The 15068-nt window shown below is 40.9% G+C and overlaps 1 protein-coding gene across 2 annotated transcripts in view; it reads left to right on the top strand.

Moving 5' to 3' along the window:
* RALB (RAS like proto-oncogene B) overlaps positions 1-15068 on the top strand; it is a 49041-nt gene that overhangs the window by 23353 nt on the left and 10620 nt on the right. For both annotated transcript variants that reach the window (XM_032115413.1, XM_032115412.1), the window contains exon 2: positions 14764-14920. In XM_032115413.1, the coding sequence (XP_031971304.1) occupies positions 14807-14920 (114 nt within the window). In that variant the 5' untranslated portion in view covers positions 14764-14806. The remainder of the gene's footprint in view (positions 1-14763; positions 14921-15068) is intronic.

Genomic DNA, 15068 nt, shown 5'->3' on the forward strand with positions numbered 1-15068 from the left:
CCTATTTTTGCTAGTGTTATGTATATACTGCAGAGGAATTTCTAGTCTAAAGATTTAGCTGGAATGCTTTACAAAAGCTCTTAACTGAAAGCTTAATTTGACCGGACAATATCCTTTCTTGGCCATCCTTTAAAACTCTCAAACTTGTCTCTAACTGTCAGTGCAGTGGTACTGGAAATCTGTGTAGAAGAGCAGTTGAGGCATTTTGATCAAATCAACTCAGTAATGATGGGACACTGCCTGGACAACTTAGATGTATACACTGAAATCCTGGATGGCTTATAGTTTCTGTGATCTAATGCCTCGTTTGGGCTCTAAGTTTTTTCAGCTGCTTAATTGATTGAGCACCTACTGTTATTTGACCAAATGCTGGATAAAATTACTTGCTTCTCTAGGAAGTGTTGGGGTCCGAGCTTCACATGGAACAAAACTGTCCTGTGAACAGAGCAAAAGTGGCCATGTGAAACAGCAGAACAATCCCTAGCATCACGATTTGGGAATCTGGTTCACAGTTTGTTCTTGTCCTGTAAACCTGTTCACTTTCCATGCAGTGGATAATTGCACGTTAACTCAATCGTTTCTTACTGACTAGATTCAAGCTCCATGTGACTGATTAAATGAATTGCTTTCTATTACACAACGAATTCATGGGAATTAATAGCCTCTCTGAGCTGGGGTACTGAAGGAGCCTGTTTCTCGTGACAGCTGTGCAGGCCCTAAGCACTCATGGGAGTGCAAGTGCACAGTGGTATCAGGACAAACAGTGCCTGGGGTCAGTAGGTGTCTTGTGGCTGTTGCTGTAGCAAGCAGCTCGGGATGGGAGTAGTGGTCTCTGGGGGTTTGAGTGAAAGGCAGTTGCTGGGGAGACACAGAGTAGATAAATGTAGGTGCTTGCTGCTTTTCACTCCCTGTGTGCCTGACTTCAAGTGACTTTACATGATTGACTTAGGGGGGGTGCTGATCCTAATTATCAGCCAGGTTAGATGGCAATTTATATTCTCAAACTTATTCTGTCTTGAGTTGGAAGTTTATCTTGCTGATAAAAAACTGTAGTTCTTTAGCCTTTCTTTCTTCATCCACCTTCCAGCCCCATGTCTCTGCTAACTGTTCTGCATCACTGTCAAGTAGTGGTGATAAGGTTCCATTGCTTGTTGCCTGCTATTGCTTGGAGCAGCAAGGTCAGCAGTCTTGGCTGTTTCACTCTCCTAGTGCTAACAGTCAATTTTGTGGCTTTTGTTGTATGATACAGTTGATGCTTGCCTCTTGATAAGAGGCTAAAGAACATGTATTTTAAAAGTCCTTGTTAATAGCTGCTAAGGAGCAATAATTTTGTTGGTAGCTCTTTTAGCCCTTTAAACAGGACTAACCAACTTTCCTTCATGCTTGCCCCAGAAATATCAAGTTGTCTTGTCATTTAAGCAAGATAAGTCTGTATAACTCATGGTTTATCTCTTCATGTTCTTCCAAATGCTGCTTTAATAGTAATATTAGAGGATCTGTTTTGTCTCTTGTGCTTGAGATGTGCAAATGTGTTTTTCAAGACCTGTCAAAACGAAAGTCATGGAGTTGTGTAATGTGAGAATGTTTTTTAGGCTGATGTGTAAGGAGCTACTTGAATCTTTATGGTAACAAAGTGCTTGCTTAGAACTTCAACTGTTTTCTATGGAACCAGGAGTCCATAGCCTTTCTTGCTGAAGTTGTTGACAAAGGAATAATGGTTGATTACATGAATATGAGACTTAATGGAAATGCAGTCCTGACTAGGAATCTTTGCTGGATCACAAGTCAAAGACCAAAAAAATCAGTTCTGGGATTATAAGCATTTGTTAAAGTCTTAATCCTGTCAACTGTTACTTTGTGATTTAGTGTTGCTGTCAGTTGAAGCTTAGTGTGAAATGTTTTAGGCCACTAATAATGCAGTGAAACTGGAGTTTTTAATATATTCTTCTTAAATTTGGAATGTGTCAAAAATAATCTGAAGTCAAAGCATAGAACTGGAAAGCTGAGAACATGCGGAGTTAAGCAGATGCTGTGATTTCTCTGGTTTCTAGCTCTTTTGGTATATATTTTTACCTGTAGTGAAAGATTATTCTTCTGAAGGGTACTGGAGACCTAGACTTATCCCCTATTTTGGGCATGGTAGGTGGACATATTAAAGAATGTTTCCAATTTAGATTTAATGTGGATGACCTTTTTTTTTTTCCCCAAGCTGCTGGTTTGAGTCACAGGTTTAACAGGGAAAAGAATCCCACTTTATAGACAAGAATATTATAGAGTACTACATTACAGGATTATACTTAACTTGACAAAGCACTTTAAAAGATTATTTGTAGGAGCTACCTGAACTCTGGACTTCATGCTGCAGAACACAAACTAAAGTGGCTTTTTTTGTTTTTAAGTAGGTGTTGTATAAGGTTAGTGCTATCCTGCTCCAGAGGATGCTGTCTTGGGCACCACTCTAAAGCAGACATTTAACAAGTGAAGTAGTTTTAGATCAAATTGCATGTCAGTTGCCTCAGCTTTCCAGAAAAGAGCTGGTTTTGCTAATTGGGGAAGCTGATCCCTGATTAAAATTAATTAATTGTAAAGTATATAGTAATCTGTGATACAGCCTTTCCACTAAACTGCTGCTGCAGTAAGAAGCTCCTCTCCTTGATGGTACTGTTCTGCTATTTAGTGTTCTTGGCTTACTGTGAGATTTCATTTTGGGTAGGTAAGGAATTCTCATTAGTGTACTCACCAAGAAGTCTCACTGACTGACTTTTATGGCAGCTTTCTGCTTTTATCTACCATGTCATAAAATAGACTGGCCAAGAAATTTAAGGAAATGATGTTTCAAAAGACAGCACCAGTTTCAAGCACACATTCCTATCTCTCTTTCCACTTTATTGTGTTTCAAAACACAGTTTAGGAATCAATTTAATTTTTTAAACAATTCTGCAGGCATTGGAAATTTACTTTTGTCTTAGGAGGCAAACTAAATTTGAAGTAGGCTTTATTCGTTGAATCTGTTCTGAAGTTTTAATGGAAGGAAACTAATTTAAAAAAATATTAGGCAGACCAGTTGGTGGTGATACTGTGCATCTTTATCTTTCTTTAGCTTGTAAAACAGGGATCAAGCAGTGTTCTTGTCCAACTCCTTTCCTTAAGTATTCACAACTGTCTTCTAATATCATCTAGTATAACAGGGGCAATAGCAGATCATGAACCTGTTACACTCTTGTAAATAAGTGTTAGATAAGGTTTTTAATTAAGTGTTAGTCATGATGGACTGGCTTTAAGTGTTCTAGCTCTGCTGTACTACTTGTGCAAGTTGAAAAATGGGCCTTCCCACAGATAAGATTTGTAGCAACTGCATTGCTGGGCACAGATGACTTAGAGTTGCTGAGGCTGGTAGACACTTGTGGAGACTGTCTAGTCCAGTCCTCCTGCAGACTGTGCTACTCCTGATCCATAAACTGGCTTATTATCATCTCTAGACAGAGCTTTGTCTGCTCCAGCTTTTCTCATGGGAAAGACAGCTCTCCTGCCATGCCGGTCTGTCCTAAAGAGCCTGTAGCCATCCACAGCAGCACTCTAACCATGAGAGCTATCCAAGCTCATCTCTGTGATTCCAGTGAGGTTGTACCCCTGTAGCTACACACAGACCCCCAACGTCTCCATCTCGTTGCCTGTGCTGCATGCATTAGTGTATGGAAGCACCCTGTTGTGCTGATTTCCCAAGAAAGGCATGAAAGCCGTGAGATGAGCTCCTAGGTATCAGAATAATAGGGTTTTTTATTCTGGTAAAGTGCTCTGTGAAGATAGGAGATGTCTCCAGGAGAACCCAAGAATAAATGCGCGGTTTATGTTCTGCACTGGTTCTGTATGTTCATGTGACCTGTCATTTGCTAGGTCATAAAGAGAAGTGTTCTGAACTAAATGTGTCCTTATTCTCTGTGTTGAAGTCAAGTGGTTCTGAGTTAATAGTCTGCCACCTAAACCCAGAGTTACCAAGCGTGTTATACTGTGCCACTCTTCGTTCTACAGCACCCTGGAGGCTGTGTTGGAGAGAACACATTTGGCTGTAAGTGTTTTATAGTGGTGGGCAGAGCATTCTCCATGAGGGAGACCAAGGATAAGACTTCTCCCATAAGTAAAGTTCTCCACAGCTTTTTAGTATTCTTAACTCTAGGGATACTGAAATTTCATAAGACGCCCGTACTGGTGTAATAATCCAGTTCCTATTTGAAGATAGAAATACTGCTTTTGGCTTTGGTATGAAGTATATGAATACAGTAGTCTGGAAAACTGTCTGTTATTGAAAACATATGCTCCTAGTCCAGTGGAAAGGCAGCTTCTTGCATGTGCAGTTCACTCTACCTGATTGGGGGAACTGGAGTAAAGAAATCTATTTAAAGGTGACTTAGCACAGCAGCTAAATTATGGGTACTAAATGTCACCATTGTTTCTTTTCGTGTTGTAATGTAAATGCATTAATTGAAAGATGGAGGGAAAGGTTCAGTGCTTGGCAGTTGTGTGATGTTGCCTGATTGAGGAAGCTTAGTGACTCACGGTACACATCTGTGAACCCCAATGAAGTGCTTAAAATAGTGGAAGTACTCTCATAGTCTATAGGAAGATGATTCCTGAGTGCCCCTAGGGAGCTGGGATTCTATGGTTAAGAGTGAAGTCAGGATGGGGGTTTATTACTTGCCTATCTGCATCAAATATGGTCTCAACAGTGGCTTACATTTCCCCAAACAGAGATGTGAGCATGAGACATTAACTTCAGTTTGCAAGCAAGGAATGTAATTGTATGGGCAGAGACAATTGCTTCTGCTGGTATTAGCTAAGCCAAACTAAATAATGTTTGGACTTCTGATTTATCCCAGACATCCAGTTCACTAGGGAAGCATGATCTAGTGAGATACATCCTTTGGGGGAGCAGTGGTAGCAGCTTGTGGCCTGTCTGCAGTGTCTGGTGGCATGTTTGTGACACCAGTGACTGGGTCTGACTGCCTCAGGACTGGGTAACAGTGGTGAGAGCTCCTGCAACTCTGTAGCACACTTCTGGTTGAATTGGAATTTGGTGGAATTTGCAAAATCAGTGGTAGTGGCAATTTTCTTGTGGATTATATAGTTGCAGTTTTTTCACTGAAGTAACTGAAACCATGTTGTAACCTGGTACTAAGGTAAGATTTTGGTTATTTTGAGCTCTCGTGTGCCCCTTAAGACACTGATTGTGTGATCTGTTTGATTTGGCTGTTGTATTTGTTAGGCCCCTGGAGATCCAGGTAAAAAATGGTATGAGATTATCTGAGGCATGTCACTGTCTCTTAGTGGTTTGGTGGGCTTCATGTATGCTGTGTATCAAAGATGAACATGTTTCTGCATGGATGAGCTTTCAAAGGAAATACAGGTGAAATACAGGTGAAATACACTTTGCAAGTCAATGGGAGTGAGGCCGTTGAACAAGTCTGTTGCCTGAGTGTCACTTTTCTGGTATGAGCCAAATTAACTAGTGTGAACAGTGGTGTTGTAATTCACCCTAAGTAATTGGGCAACTAGACTGTTATCACCACAGTGACAAACTCTTAGCATAGTAATACTGATTAATGGTATCAATTCAGTCTTCGTGCTTGTAGAAGATTTCTATTAGGATTTCTAGCAAGATCTTGCAAGGTAAAAGCAATGTGGTAGATCCTTCTCTTCTGTGTCTGCAATATGTCTTCTGGGTGTTAATATTAGACTTGGAGGCTTTCTGAAAGTACTTGGAGATCTCTGGTTAGATGTCTCCCTACAGAAGAAGTGGTTTTAGCTGTAATGACACTACTGTCTTACTTTCACTTTAGGTAACACTATCTTGCTGAAATAAAGAGTATATTGCTGGTGCTACATACACTCTACTAGTTGATCTGCCCGGAGTAATACTGAAAATAATATGGAGGGTGGTTTCTTACTTTTTTTCCCCATAAAACTCTATGTAACTATGATGCTTGCATGCTATCTGTGCAACAAGGCAATTATAAGTGTACTGCCTATATGCAATGACAATCTCTTGATACTGTTGATACCTGCTGTTAAGAGTATTAGCTTTACAGCATGACCTTAAAACCTTATTTACTTAAACGTAGATATATGTGATTTTTTTCAGGGAGAGAGGGAGTGCTCCTGTGCCTTAAGAGCACTGTTTAAGGGAAGTCCTTTTTCTTCTTCTCTTAGCTACTGCTCAGAAACAAGTTACTTGGCTATATTTTTTTCCACTCTGATGAAATTCTAAAAATAAACAACCAACTGAAACCAAGCAAATAAACAAACAAACAACAACAACAAAAAAACCCCAACCAAACAAAAAAAAAACCCCAAAAAACCCAAACAAACAAATTCAGATATTTAAGTTCCTTAGGAACAGCGATATATAGTTGCTTATATTTCACTTCAGCATAAGATCTGAGTTCAATTTTAAAGGGTTGCTTTAAAGTGTTGCTCTTCTGATGCTCCAACTGACCAGACTGATTCTTTCCTGTGACTAAACCTTTGAAGGTTGCAGCCTTGCTACAGACTTGGACAGGATTTAGTTCCATTTTTCCTTAGACATTGAGATTATTCTTAGCAAAGTTACTGTCTTGAGATTACTGCTAATGTGTAAGGTAATGTCTGTCTATTTGTAATGAGTAATCTAGAATGGTCCTGTACTGAATGATGTGAGAGGGCATATATTTAAGAATTTCATGTAGTAAGTAAATGTAAATTAAATGCCATCAGATTTGCTTTCTGAGCTGCACTGATTCATCTCTGAAAATTTATAAGAAGAATTGGGCTGTACTTGGCAAGGAAGGAGAGGATTGTGGGGAATATGAGTATATACAGGTATTTTGTACTTAAAATGGATCACTGCTGTGGTGGTCCAGATTTGAACATAGCCTAAAAGGTGGAATTATCCAAGTCTAGCTATAACCTGTTGGAAAGAGCAGTGTGCTAGACTTTGTAGGTTGCGAGGACAATGATCAGTTAAAGGAGCAATGCACTTGTGTGTCTCCTGTTCTTCCTGTTCTACGTAACTGCAGGTGTCAAAAAATATTTTGTATACGAAGTGCACTCTTCTAAAAATCACTTCATCTTATTAAACTTTATTAGGCTAAGTGAAGAGCTGGAGATGGCTTTGCATACGAATGTGTGGAATAGTGAAAAGTAAGATATGGTATAGAGACCAGGATCACTAGTAGGGATTCTTAATCCTAATTGGCTGGTATCCAGTGGTTGGATGTCTGATGCTATTGATACTGTTAGAATATTTTAGTGTGATATCTGGGTTGTCTTCATGCATGCAGAGAAGACTCCTGATCACAACTATATTAAAAATACTGCTTTTTATACTGCCTGTGATATTTTCTAGATGAGCAAGTCTTAGGGTCTTTCCTGCCGTAAAAGTTCATCTCACAGTCTGCAGTCTTTCTTATTATGGAAGTTAATACTCCAATCTGATTCATTTGAGGAAACACAACTGTGAATTGAAATGGTTCCTCAATCTGTGCCTAGTATTTCCCCAGCCTTGTAGGAGATGGAGAATACTAACGACCTGGCTTCAGGTTCTGGTTTAACCTTTAACTGCTGTAACATGGTGAACTTGCTAGTCCTGGTCTTGCTTCATGTGTCTGTTAGTTAGCAGTGTATATGTAGCTCCTGCCAGAGCACATTTGTGAGAGCCAGTGTCTGTAGGTGTACACACAATTCTGGGGGGTTTAGGCAGGATTTGTAACTAATAATAATTGACTGAAACTGGTGTCATGTAACATACAGTTATACTATAAGTTGTAACTTTCAGTGTATCAAGTAAATGTATTTATTCTGTGGTTTTTTCCTGTAACATTTAGGGATATGGCTGTTGCCACTTGGAACAAGGATCTAACCTATATAAAGATGTTAGATCCCTTCATGTGTACAGAGTAACGTAGTTCCTTGCCTTCAATTCTTACTTTTCATCCTGATATTATAAAGTATTAAGTTTTCAAAATCCATTTTGAGGTTCCGGTCCAATGCCCTTATCTTTGCAACTGCATCTACTAGTAGATCTTAGGGAGAGAAAATGCTTGATTGCCAAAAGCAAATCTGAGGCTTGGGTTTCACTCCAGTGCTCAGCCCAGACACTGCAGCGGGGTGGTGGCTGCACCAGCCCCTTGTCTAAGGCGTGAATTGTGAACAGGGTCAGGGAACTGCCCTGCTTCTGCAGCAGTATAAGAAACTGCTTGGCTGCTGTAGTTCCACCTTCTTTGGCCTTAGTTGTACAAACTGTTTTTCTCCCTTCACATCAGCACTGAGGTGTGTGTGGCCTTGCAGATGTGACTGGCAGGCCCAGTGTGCTGATGGGCTGGAACTGCCAGGGGGAAGGGAGAGGGGACTGAGGGACAGGGGATGGTGATTTATATCACTGGGTGATATAAATGGGGACTGTGAAACTGCCCCAATGTGCTCTGCAAGACATCTCAAGCTGAATGAATTCCTTGATCCAATTAAACATCGCCCAGAAAAATCTATAACCACAACTGAGAAGGTAGAAACATCCAGCATTACATGGGGAAGGATATGAGGCTATCCCAAGCAGGGATTTCTACCAAACACATTGTGATCTCTGTTTAGCTTGGAAACCACTAAATGGATATATGCCAAGAGGGGAGATATTGGCACAGCAAAAGAGGATAGAGTAGCATTTGTAATTTTTCAGCCTGCATATCCTAAAATTTTCAGTGGCATTAAATATGCCTCTTAATCTCAAATTGGTTTTTTTTAAGTTGAATTACCAGTTGGAGCATTTACAGTCCATTGAAAGCTAATGGAATTTCAGTACTTAAATATTTTCTGGGTAACCTCAGAATGGCTGAGGAGCTCTTACAGTTCATAGTTTGGTGAGATTGTTAATTAGTTTTGTGATCCAGGGAATTTCTGTGACTGCATTCTTGTGGTTATATCACAGAACCAAACACTTCAAAGCCTCTAATTCATATTCTGATAAATGAGGATCACTAAAATACTGTTGCAAAACCTTGTTCTTTCTGTGTTTGCTTTTGATGACATCATATTTAAGCCTTTATAATAGGTTGAATAGCCAGATTTTCCTTTAAAAGTAGGTGTCTGAAGGGTTTAACAAAGCTCCTCTGTCAAGCTATTGGGCTAAGGGTTTGTAGAATCCTGTTTTAAAATCCAAAGAATGGCTGCTTTCAGTGGCAGGATAGCAATGAAAAGAAATGTCCAAAGATATCAGCTGCACAGCAAGAGAACAAGAGCTGATCTCAGCAATTTTGAGCTTAGAGCTTTATTTCAGTTTTAAATCTCGAACTGAATGGCAGAACTAGCAGCAATTCCAATTAAAGCCTTTGGAGGGTCTCAGATTCTTTTATTACAGCAGCAGAATATTTATTGGAAAACAGGTAGACTTAGTGAAGCTTCTCTTTTTTTTCTTACGTACTTGGATGAACTGTAGCAAAGTTTCTTTCTTGTGAAGTGACAAGAGCTTTTTCCTTTAAGTATTGTGCAGCTGTGGTGTCTTAATGCACATGAAGTAAAAAGGGAATGTGAAAGTGTGGTCTGGTTTGAAATACGTGTAGTTATTCAGTCATAGTCTTTGAATCTTGGTATTAGGTAAACCAGTCCTGTTTGTAAACTGTGTTCTGAGCAGTTTAACTATTTAGGTTGAGGAGAGGGTGGAGAAAAAGCAATTTACTAAGTGTTTATAAACAATTGCCTTGAAGTGCTCAGTTTCAAGGGACCAGCCAAGAATGACACAACATTGTGCAGGGGGCCTTAGTTAACCTGCAGAAATTGTAATCTAAACAGGTAAGACAAAGGAAGGCTGAAGTAGCTGGTGAGTTTAGGGTTAGATAACTTAAATGGGAGGTGGCATGGTTTGATTAGTCCTGTGGCCAAGTAGAGATCTTCAGAAGTCTAAGTCAAAACAGCTGATTAGTAACTCCTATGGTTTGAGTTGTAGATTCTTGTGCTTCATGTAGGCAGCCTGTGGCTGGTGTAACCTTCCTTTCTTGATCTGAGGAGCATCTTTCACTAGCATCACAAAGCTCTTATTGTGCATAGGGCTGTGTGTTACCTATTACAGGATAAATGCAGAGTTATCAAGTCAATGGCTTAATCCTTATCTTTTAAAACAGATGAAGCAGGTAATTACTTGTAATTTCTTAAAATGAAATACTGACAGAAAAAGTTTATTCTCTGTCATGGGGTCTGTCTAGCAGTTTATTTCAAAGCAGGATGAATGGTAACCAGAAGAAACCACCTCCCCTACCTCACTCCCCTACCTCACTCCCTCAAATAAACTTTCAGAAGGTTTGGAGTGTGGTTTTTGTTTTTTTTTTTTACAGCTTAAAACACTTAGCATATGAAGTTCAACATGGTGTCATTAAACCTGAGGGTAAAATGACAGGTGGAAAATAAATAGATTGACTGACTGTTCAATGGATCGCCTCTTGTCCTGTCAGAGGAGGGTAAATCTTGCTGGAAAGTAAACTGTGCCCAAACAACAAGCAAAGAGCAATAGGGGAGAGGAGGCATCTTACCCCACAGCATTAGGTGTCTTGTCTGGACACTTACTCAGAGTGAGCTCTTCAGCAGATGCACTAAGACCCATTGCCTCAAGTCTATGTCCCATAAAATGAAGGGAGTTGAGTAATGTTTTAAAGCAACTGCAGTTGTCACAGGTTCTTCTAGAAACTGCTGCTTTTTTGAGAAGTGGTTGGATTTCCCAAGACTTGTTTTGCTGTGAAAAGATGAGTTAATGTGCCTTGACTGCCCCAAGGATGCTTAATGTATAGAATAGGAAGAAAATTCCTTGCCTACTCAGAGATAACAGAGGAGAGAGCTTCCACTTGTGTTAATAGATTTCTTTTAATTTTTTTTAACCTCAAGGAACTGTTAGATGTGAGCTTTGAACCATGTTGTGTAAACTGTTTCTTGGCCTGCAGAGGTGGGGATAAAAATAAACAAACAGTTGGCTCCAATGCCTTTCTTGTTTTATTACAATATTCCTATTATAATCTCGCTGTGCCCCTTTCTGAACCAGTGATGTGCTGTTAACCTGTTGTTCTGTAAGCACTGGTACTTCTGCACTGATACTGGCTGTGTTAATCCTATGTCACACTGCTTCAGCCTTGCCTTGTCCTCTGTTCTTGCCTCTGCACTGTCTGGCTGTTCTGGGCTGGGGGGGGGCCACGCTCCCTCTGGTGCCAGCAAAGAAGAGATGCTTTGTGTGAAGCTTCTGGGACCTCACTGAGTACACACTGCTCAGGGGCTGTGTTGTGAACGTACTGCTGCATTCATGGGGTTCATGTAGTCCTGATCCTCTGAAATATTCAAGTGGCACTTGGAACAGCTCTGCAGGGAAGATCAAGTACCTTGGCCATGAAGAGCTTTAGATGCAATCAAACCCATTTTGTATGCTATTGGGTGGGTTTTGTTTAATATTATACTCTGATTGCGAATGAGGTAATACTGTAAGGCTGACCTTGCAGTTTCTACAGGCCATTGTTGGGGTGGAATAGAGAAGGAAGGATTTAAATATTCTCTCCACTCTACCTCTATGATGAACTGTTTCAAGTTTGTCAGTATTTTTCCTAAAAGACAGCAATTAATTTACCATGACCATGTGAAGATGAAGTATTTGTGTTGACAGGACAGAGAAATCTTTTCTCTTGGCTATTAGTAAATTATGCCTTTATTGCTGTTGCATAGCACAGTGGACTTAGTGCTGCTGCCTATTACATATTCCTAAGTTTGTGATTCCAGAAAAACGTGTAGCTTGAAAGCTTTGTGTTAGATAACACAACAGTTACAACAATGTTAGGATACCTGATAAAAGAACAGTCACAGGTTAAAACCAGTCACAATTATACTGAAAAGTAGCTAAGGGTCACACTCCAGAAAACAGCTTATTTCCTACTGTGAAAGCCAGACTACTCTTGAACTAGGACAAAACAGCATTCTCTGCAATTTACGAGCAAGCTGTGTTACTTCTGGAACACTTAAAGTCCCTGAACTATCTCATTGTGTGGCCAATCTGTAGCTCTTGTTCCTTGGGTGTTTATGTCCAAGCAAGCTGAATTCTAGTTTACCGTCTGTAGACCATGTGGACAATAGGCAAAGCAACAACTTCTGGAGTTCAGATGCTACCTTATGACAGCTGGTGAGGGGTCAGTAGCTCTGACCGAGGAAGCTGTGACCGGTCCGCAGAGATGGTCCCGTGGAGGATCGCCTTCCCGAGGCCCGGTGTCTTCCCTCAGCTGCTAGCTGGAGGGCCCGTGCAGAAGCTGTCAGCTCTTTAGTGATTGTCAGCTCATGATTTCAGCTCAGCTCTGCAGGGCAGCCTCCAGGTCAGAGCAGGGAGAGAGACGAGAGGCCCGTGTAGCTGTTCCGCACGAAGGTAGCTTTATTGGTCCGTACTCCGGCGAAGGGGAGGCCAGGGATGGGCTCTCTCTGCCCTCGCAGGGGCAGGGGGCTAGCTTTGTAGGGATACAGGGGGTGGGTGTCAGAGGGTAAAGGCCAATGGGTTACAAAAGATCTGCATAGGGTCTCCCAGAGGATTCTGCATCTGTCGTCTTCTCACCGTAACTGAAAAGCAGCTGCCTTCCCAGGGGGGTCCTGCTGGGACATTGCTCAATCTCCTTATCTCAGCAGACGTCCCTCCAAGGCAGTGGCTGGGCATACCCTACACTGACTGTTGTGTTTTTTCACATTTCCTTGGCAGGGAACTGTTCCCTTCTTCTCTTGCCTCTCTGGTGACTAAGAGTTAAAAATCAGTCTTGTGATTCTCTTCTGGTTTAGAATGTCTGTGGCAATTCAATGGCTAAATTCACTGTCCCCAACAAATGTGTGTTTGTGCTGTACTGGGAGAACCTATGGAGAAGTAGGAATTGTCACACCCCATTTCTGTACTAAGGAGTGTCCTGGATGGGGGAGCTGATGTATAACATAATAGAGAAGATTACCAGAGGAAAATATCTGTCTTCACTTACCAGTGTTTATCCCAGAATGAGTACTTAAACATGATTAATTTGCATTGCTGTACTAAATGTATGTAGCAAACAGGTGTGAGTAAAAAACTCTGCATGGAAAAATACTGCTGCTCAGATGTTTGAAAATGCTGTCCTGAGGGCACTTCTTGATTGTTGGCATGTTTGTTCTTGTATGCACGAGTCAATGAGAACTTAGTTTAATTTGTTGCTTTTCAGAACATCAAGTCATGACAAGGGGAAAAAAAAGTAGTCACTATCAGTGTACTCTGAGGGCAGTTGTCCAGACTGGTCATGTCAGTCTCAAAATGCAAGGCACATAAACTGGATTGCTTGGAGCAAACTGCTTTCAGGGAGAGGTTTGGACAGGACTGCATCCAAAGGTCCCTTTCCAGGCTAAATAATCCTATGGCATGTTTGTAGGCTGATGATCCCTTAGTCTCTTGTTAATTTTGTTTAGGGCAGCCGGTTGTCCTGAAGCTTTTTCCAAGTAACTTCTACTGTTGGCCTTGTGTTTCCATACAGTAGCACTTGATGATGTGGCAGTTGCAGTGGTTTAGTACAGTAATTGTGTGCAGGCAAATTTGAGACTCCTGGAAGGCCCATTGCTCCTGTGCTTCTGGAATAAAGAGTGCTGCTATAAATCAAGGCTGATACAGCCACTTCCTATAGCAGTGTTTTCTGAATGGTCTACTGGCCTCCTTACAGCTCTCTGCCAGGATATGAACAACTGGGGTCCTTTGTGGTGCTCTGAGGACACAAGAGTTGGTATCCTGCCATCTCCCATATACACGTCATATGTCTGAAATATTCATATTTGGGTTTTTTTCTGTGCGGGAATCCTGGCTGGTGACACATCTTTGTTTCACGTACTTCTGCTTTTATCCTCAGTGTGCTGTTCTTAGAGATGCTGCTCTAAGAGTGTGGCAGCTGCTGCTTGTGCTTCTGGTACAACTACTGTGTCCAGCTACTCTTAAAAAAACCAACCAAAAAAAGAGGCAGTATTATTTTTAAGAAGCCTCCAGCATTTAATTACTAGGCTTGCATAACACACAAACAGAGGCTTGTTAGCTAGGGCTTGTTTATTGAAGCTTGCTCCTTTATGGCTTAGCAACATCAGGAGAAGAATAGAAACTGAGATTTTTTTGCAGTAAAGCAGGATTTTTTTTTTCCTAAGCAAAATAGATTCGCAGCATCAAAAGGCAGGAAGTGTAAAATAAATGCTAATGCCGTGTCATAAGACTTTCTGCTAGAAGCTTTTGCAACTTGTTCCTGCCAATTTACTGTGTATCTCTGCTGTTTTCTTAGCCTACACAGGGAGAAGATCAAAAGCCTGATTTCTGCCTATGAGCAGATCTAAGGTATAGTTGTATCAATATTAAAGAAATATTTAGAAAGATGTAAAGCCTTCTAACAAGAACAATAGAAAACACTTAATTTCATGTCGTTTGAGAAAGAGTGGGTTTTCTTTGGAAACTGCTCTAGACAGTAGTCTTGTAGGCTGGGTTTACAAACAAGAGTAGCTTGTTAGAAACCTTTGGCACTTTTATTAATCATGCTGTTGTCACAAATAGAAAGTATTTGTTTTAATACTTTGTCCTACTCATACTTTAGGCATGGTTTGCATGCCTGTGCATTGGAGTGGCCCATTGTTTAGGCTTGTGGGGCAGGGTTTTAATCTGGTCTTTCAGCACTGAGACACTTTACCTGCCTGCTACCCTGATGTACCGAAGTCATGGATGGGTGACTGTGCTTCTTCTGTCTGCAGATCTAATTGGTTGCCCGGTACTTTGTCTGTGGCAAGCAGGACAATGGCTGCCAGCAAGAGCAAGAACCAGAGTTCCTTGGCCCTCCATAAAGTAATTATGGTTGGCAGTGGAGGTGTGGGCAAATCTGCACTCACACTTCAGTTTATGTATGATGAGGTAAGTAACTTTGGTTCAGCTTCTCTAAAGCACAAATTCATACAGCTTGCTTTTTTTTTTTGTGGGACCGGGGAACTAAATGTGATGAGCAAAAGACCTGATGACCCAACTGGCAGGAGCAGAATGTAGGAAGCTGAGAGATGTGCCC

Source organism: Corvus moneduloides, chromosome 7 (assembly GCF_009650955.1).
Source record: "Corvus moneduloides isolate bCorMon1 chromosome 7, bCorMon1.pri, whole genome shotgun sequence".
NCBI lineage: Eukaryota > Metazoa > Chordata > Aves > Passeriformes > Corvidae > Corvus > Corvus moneduloides.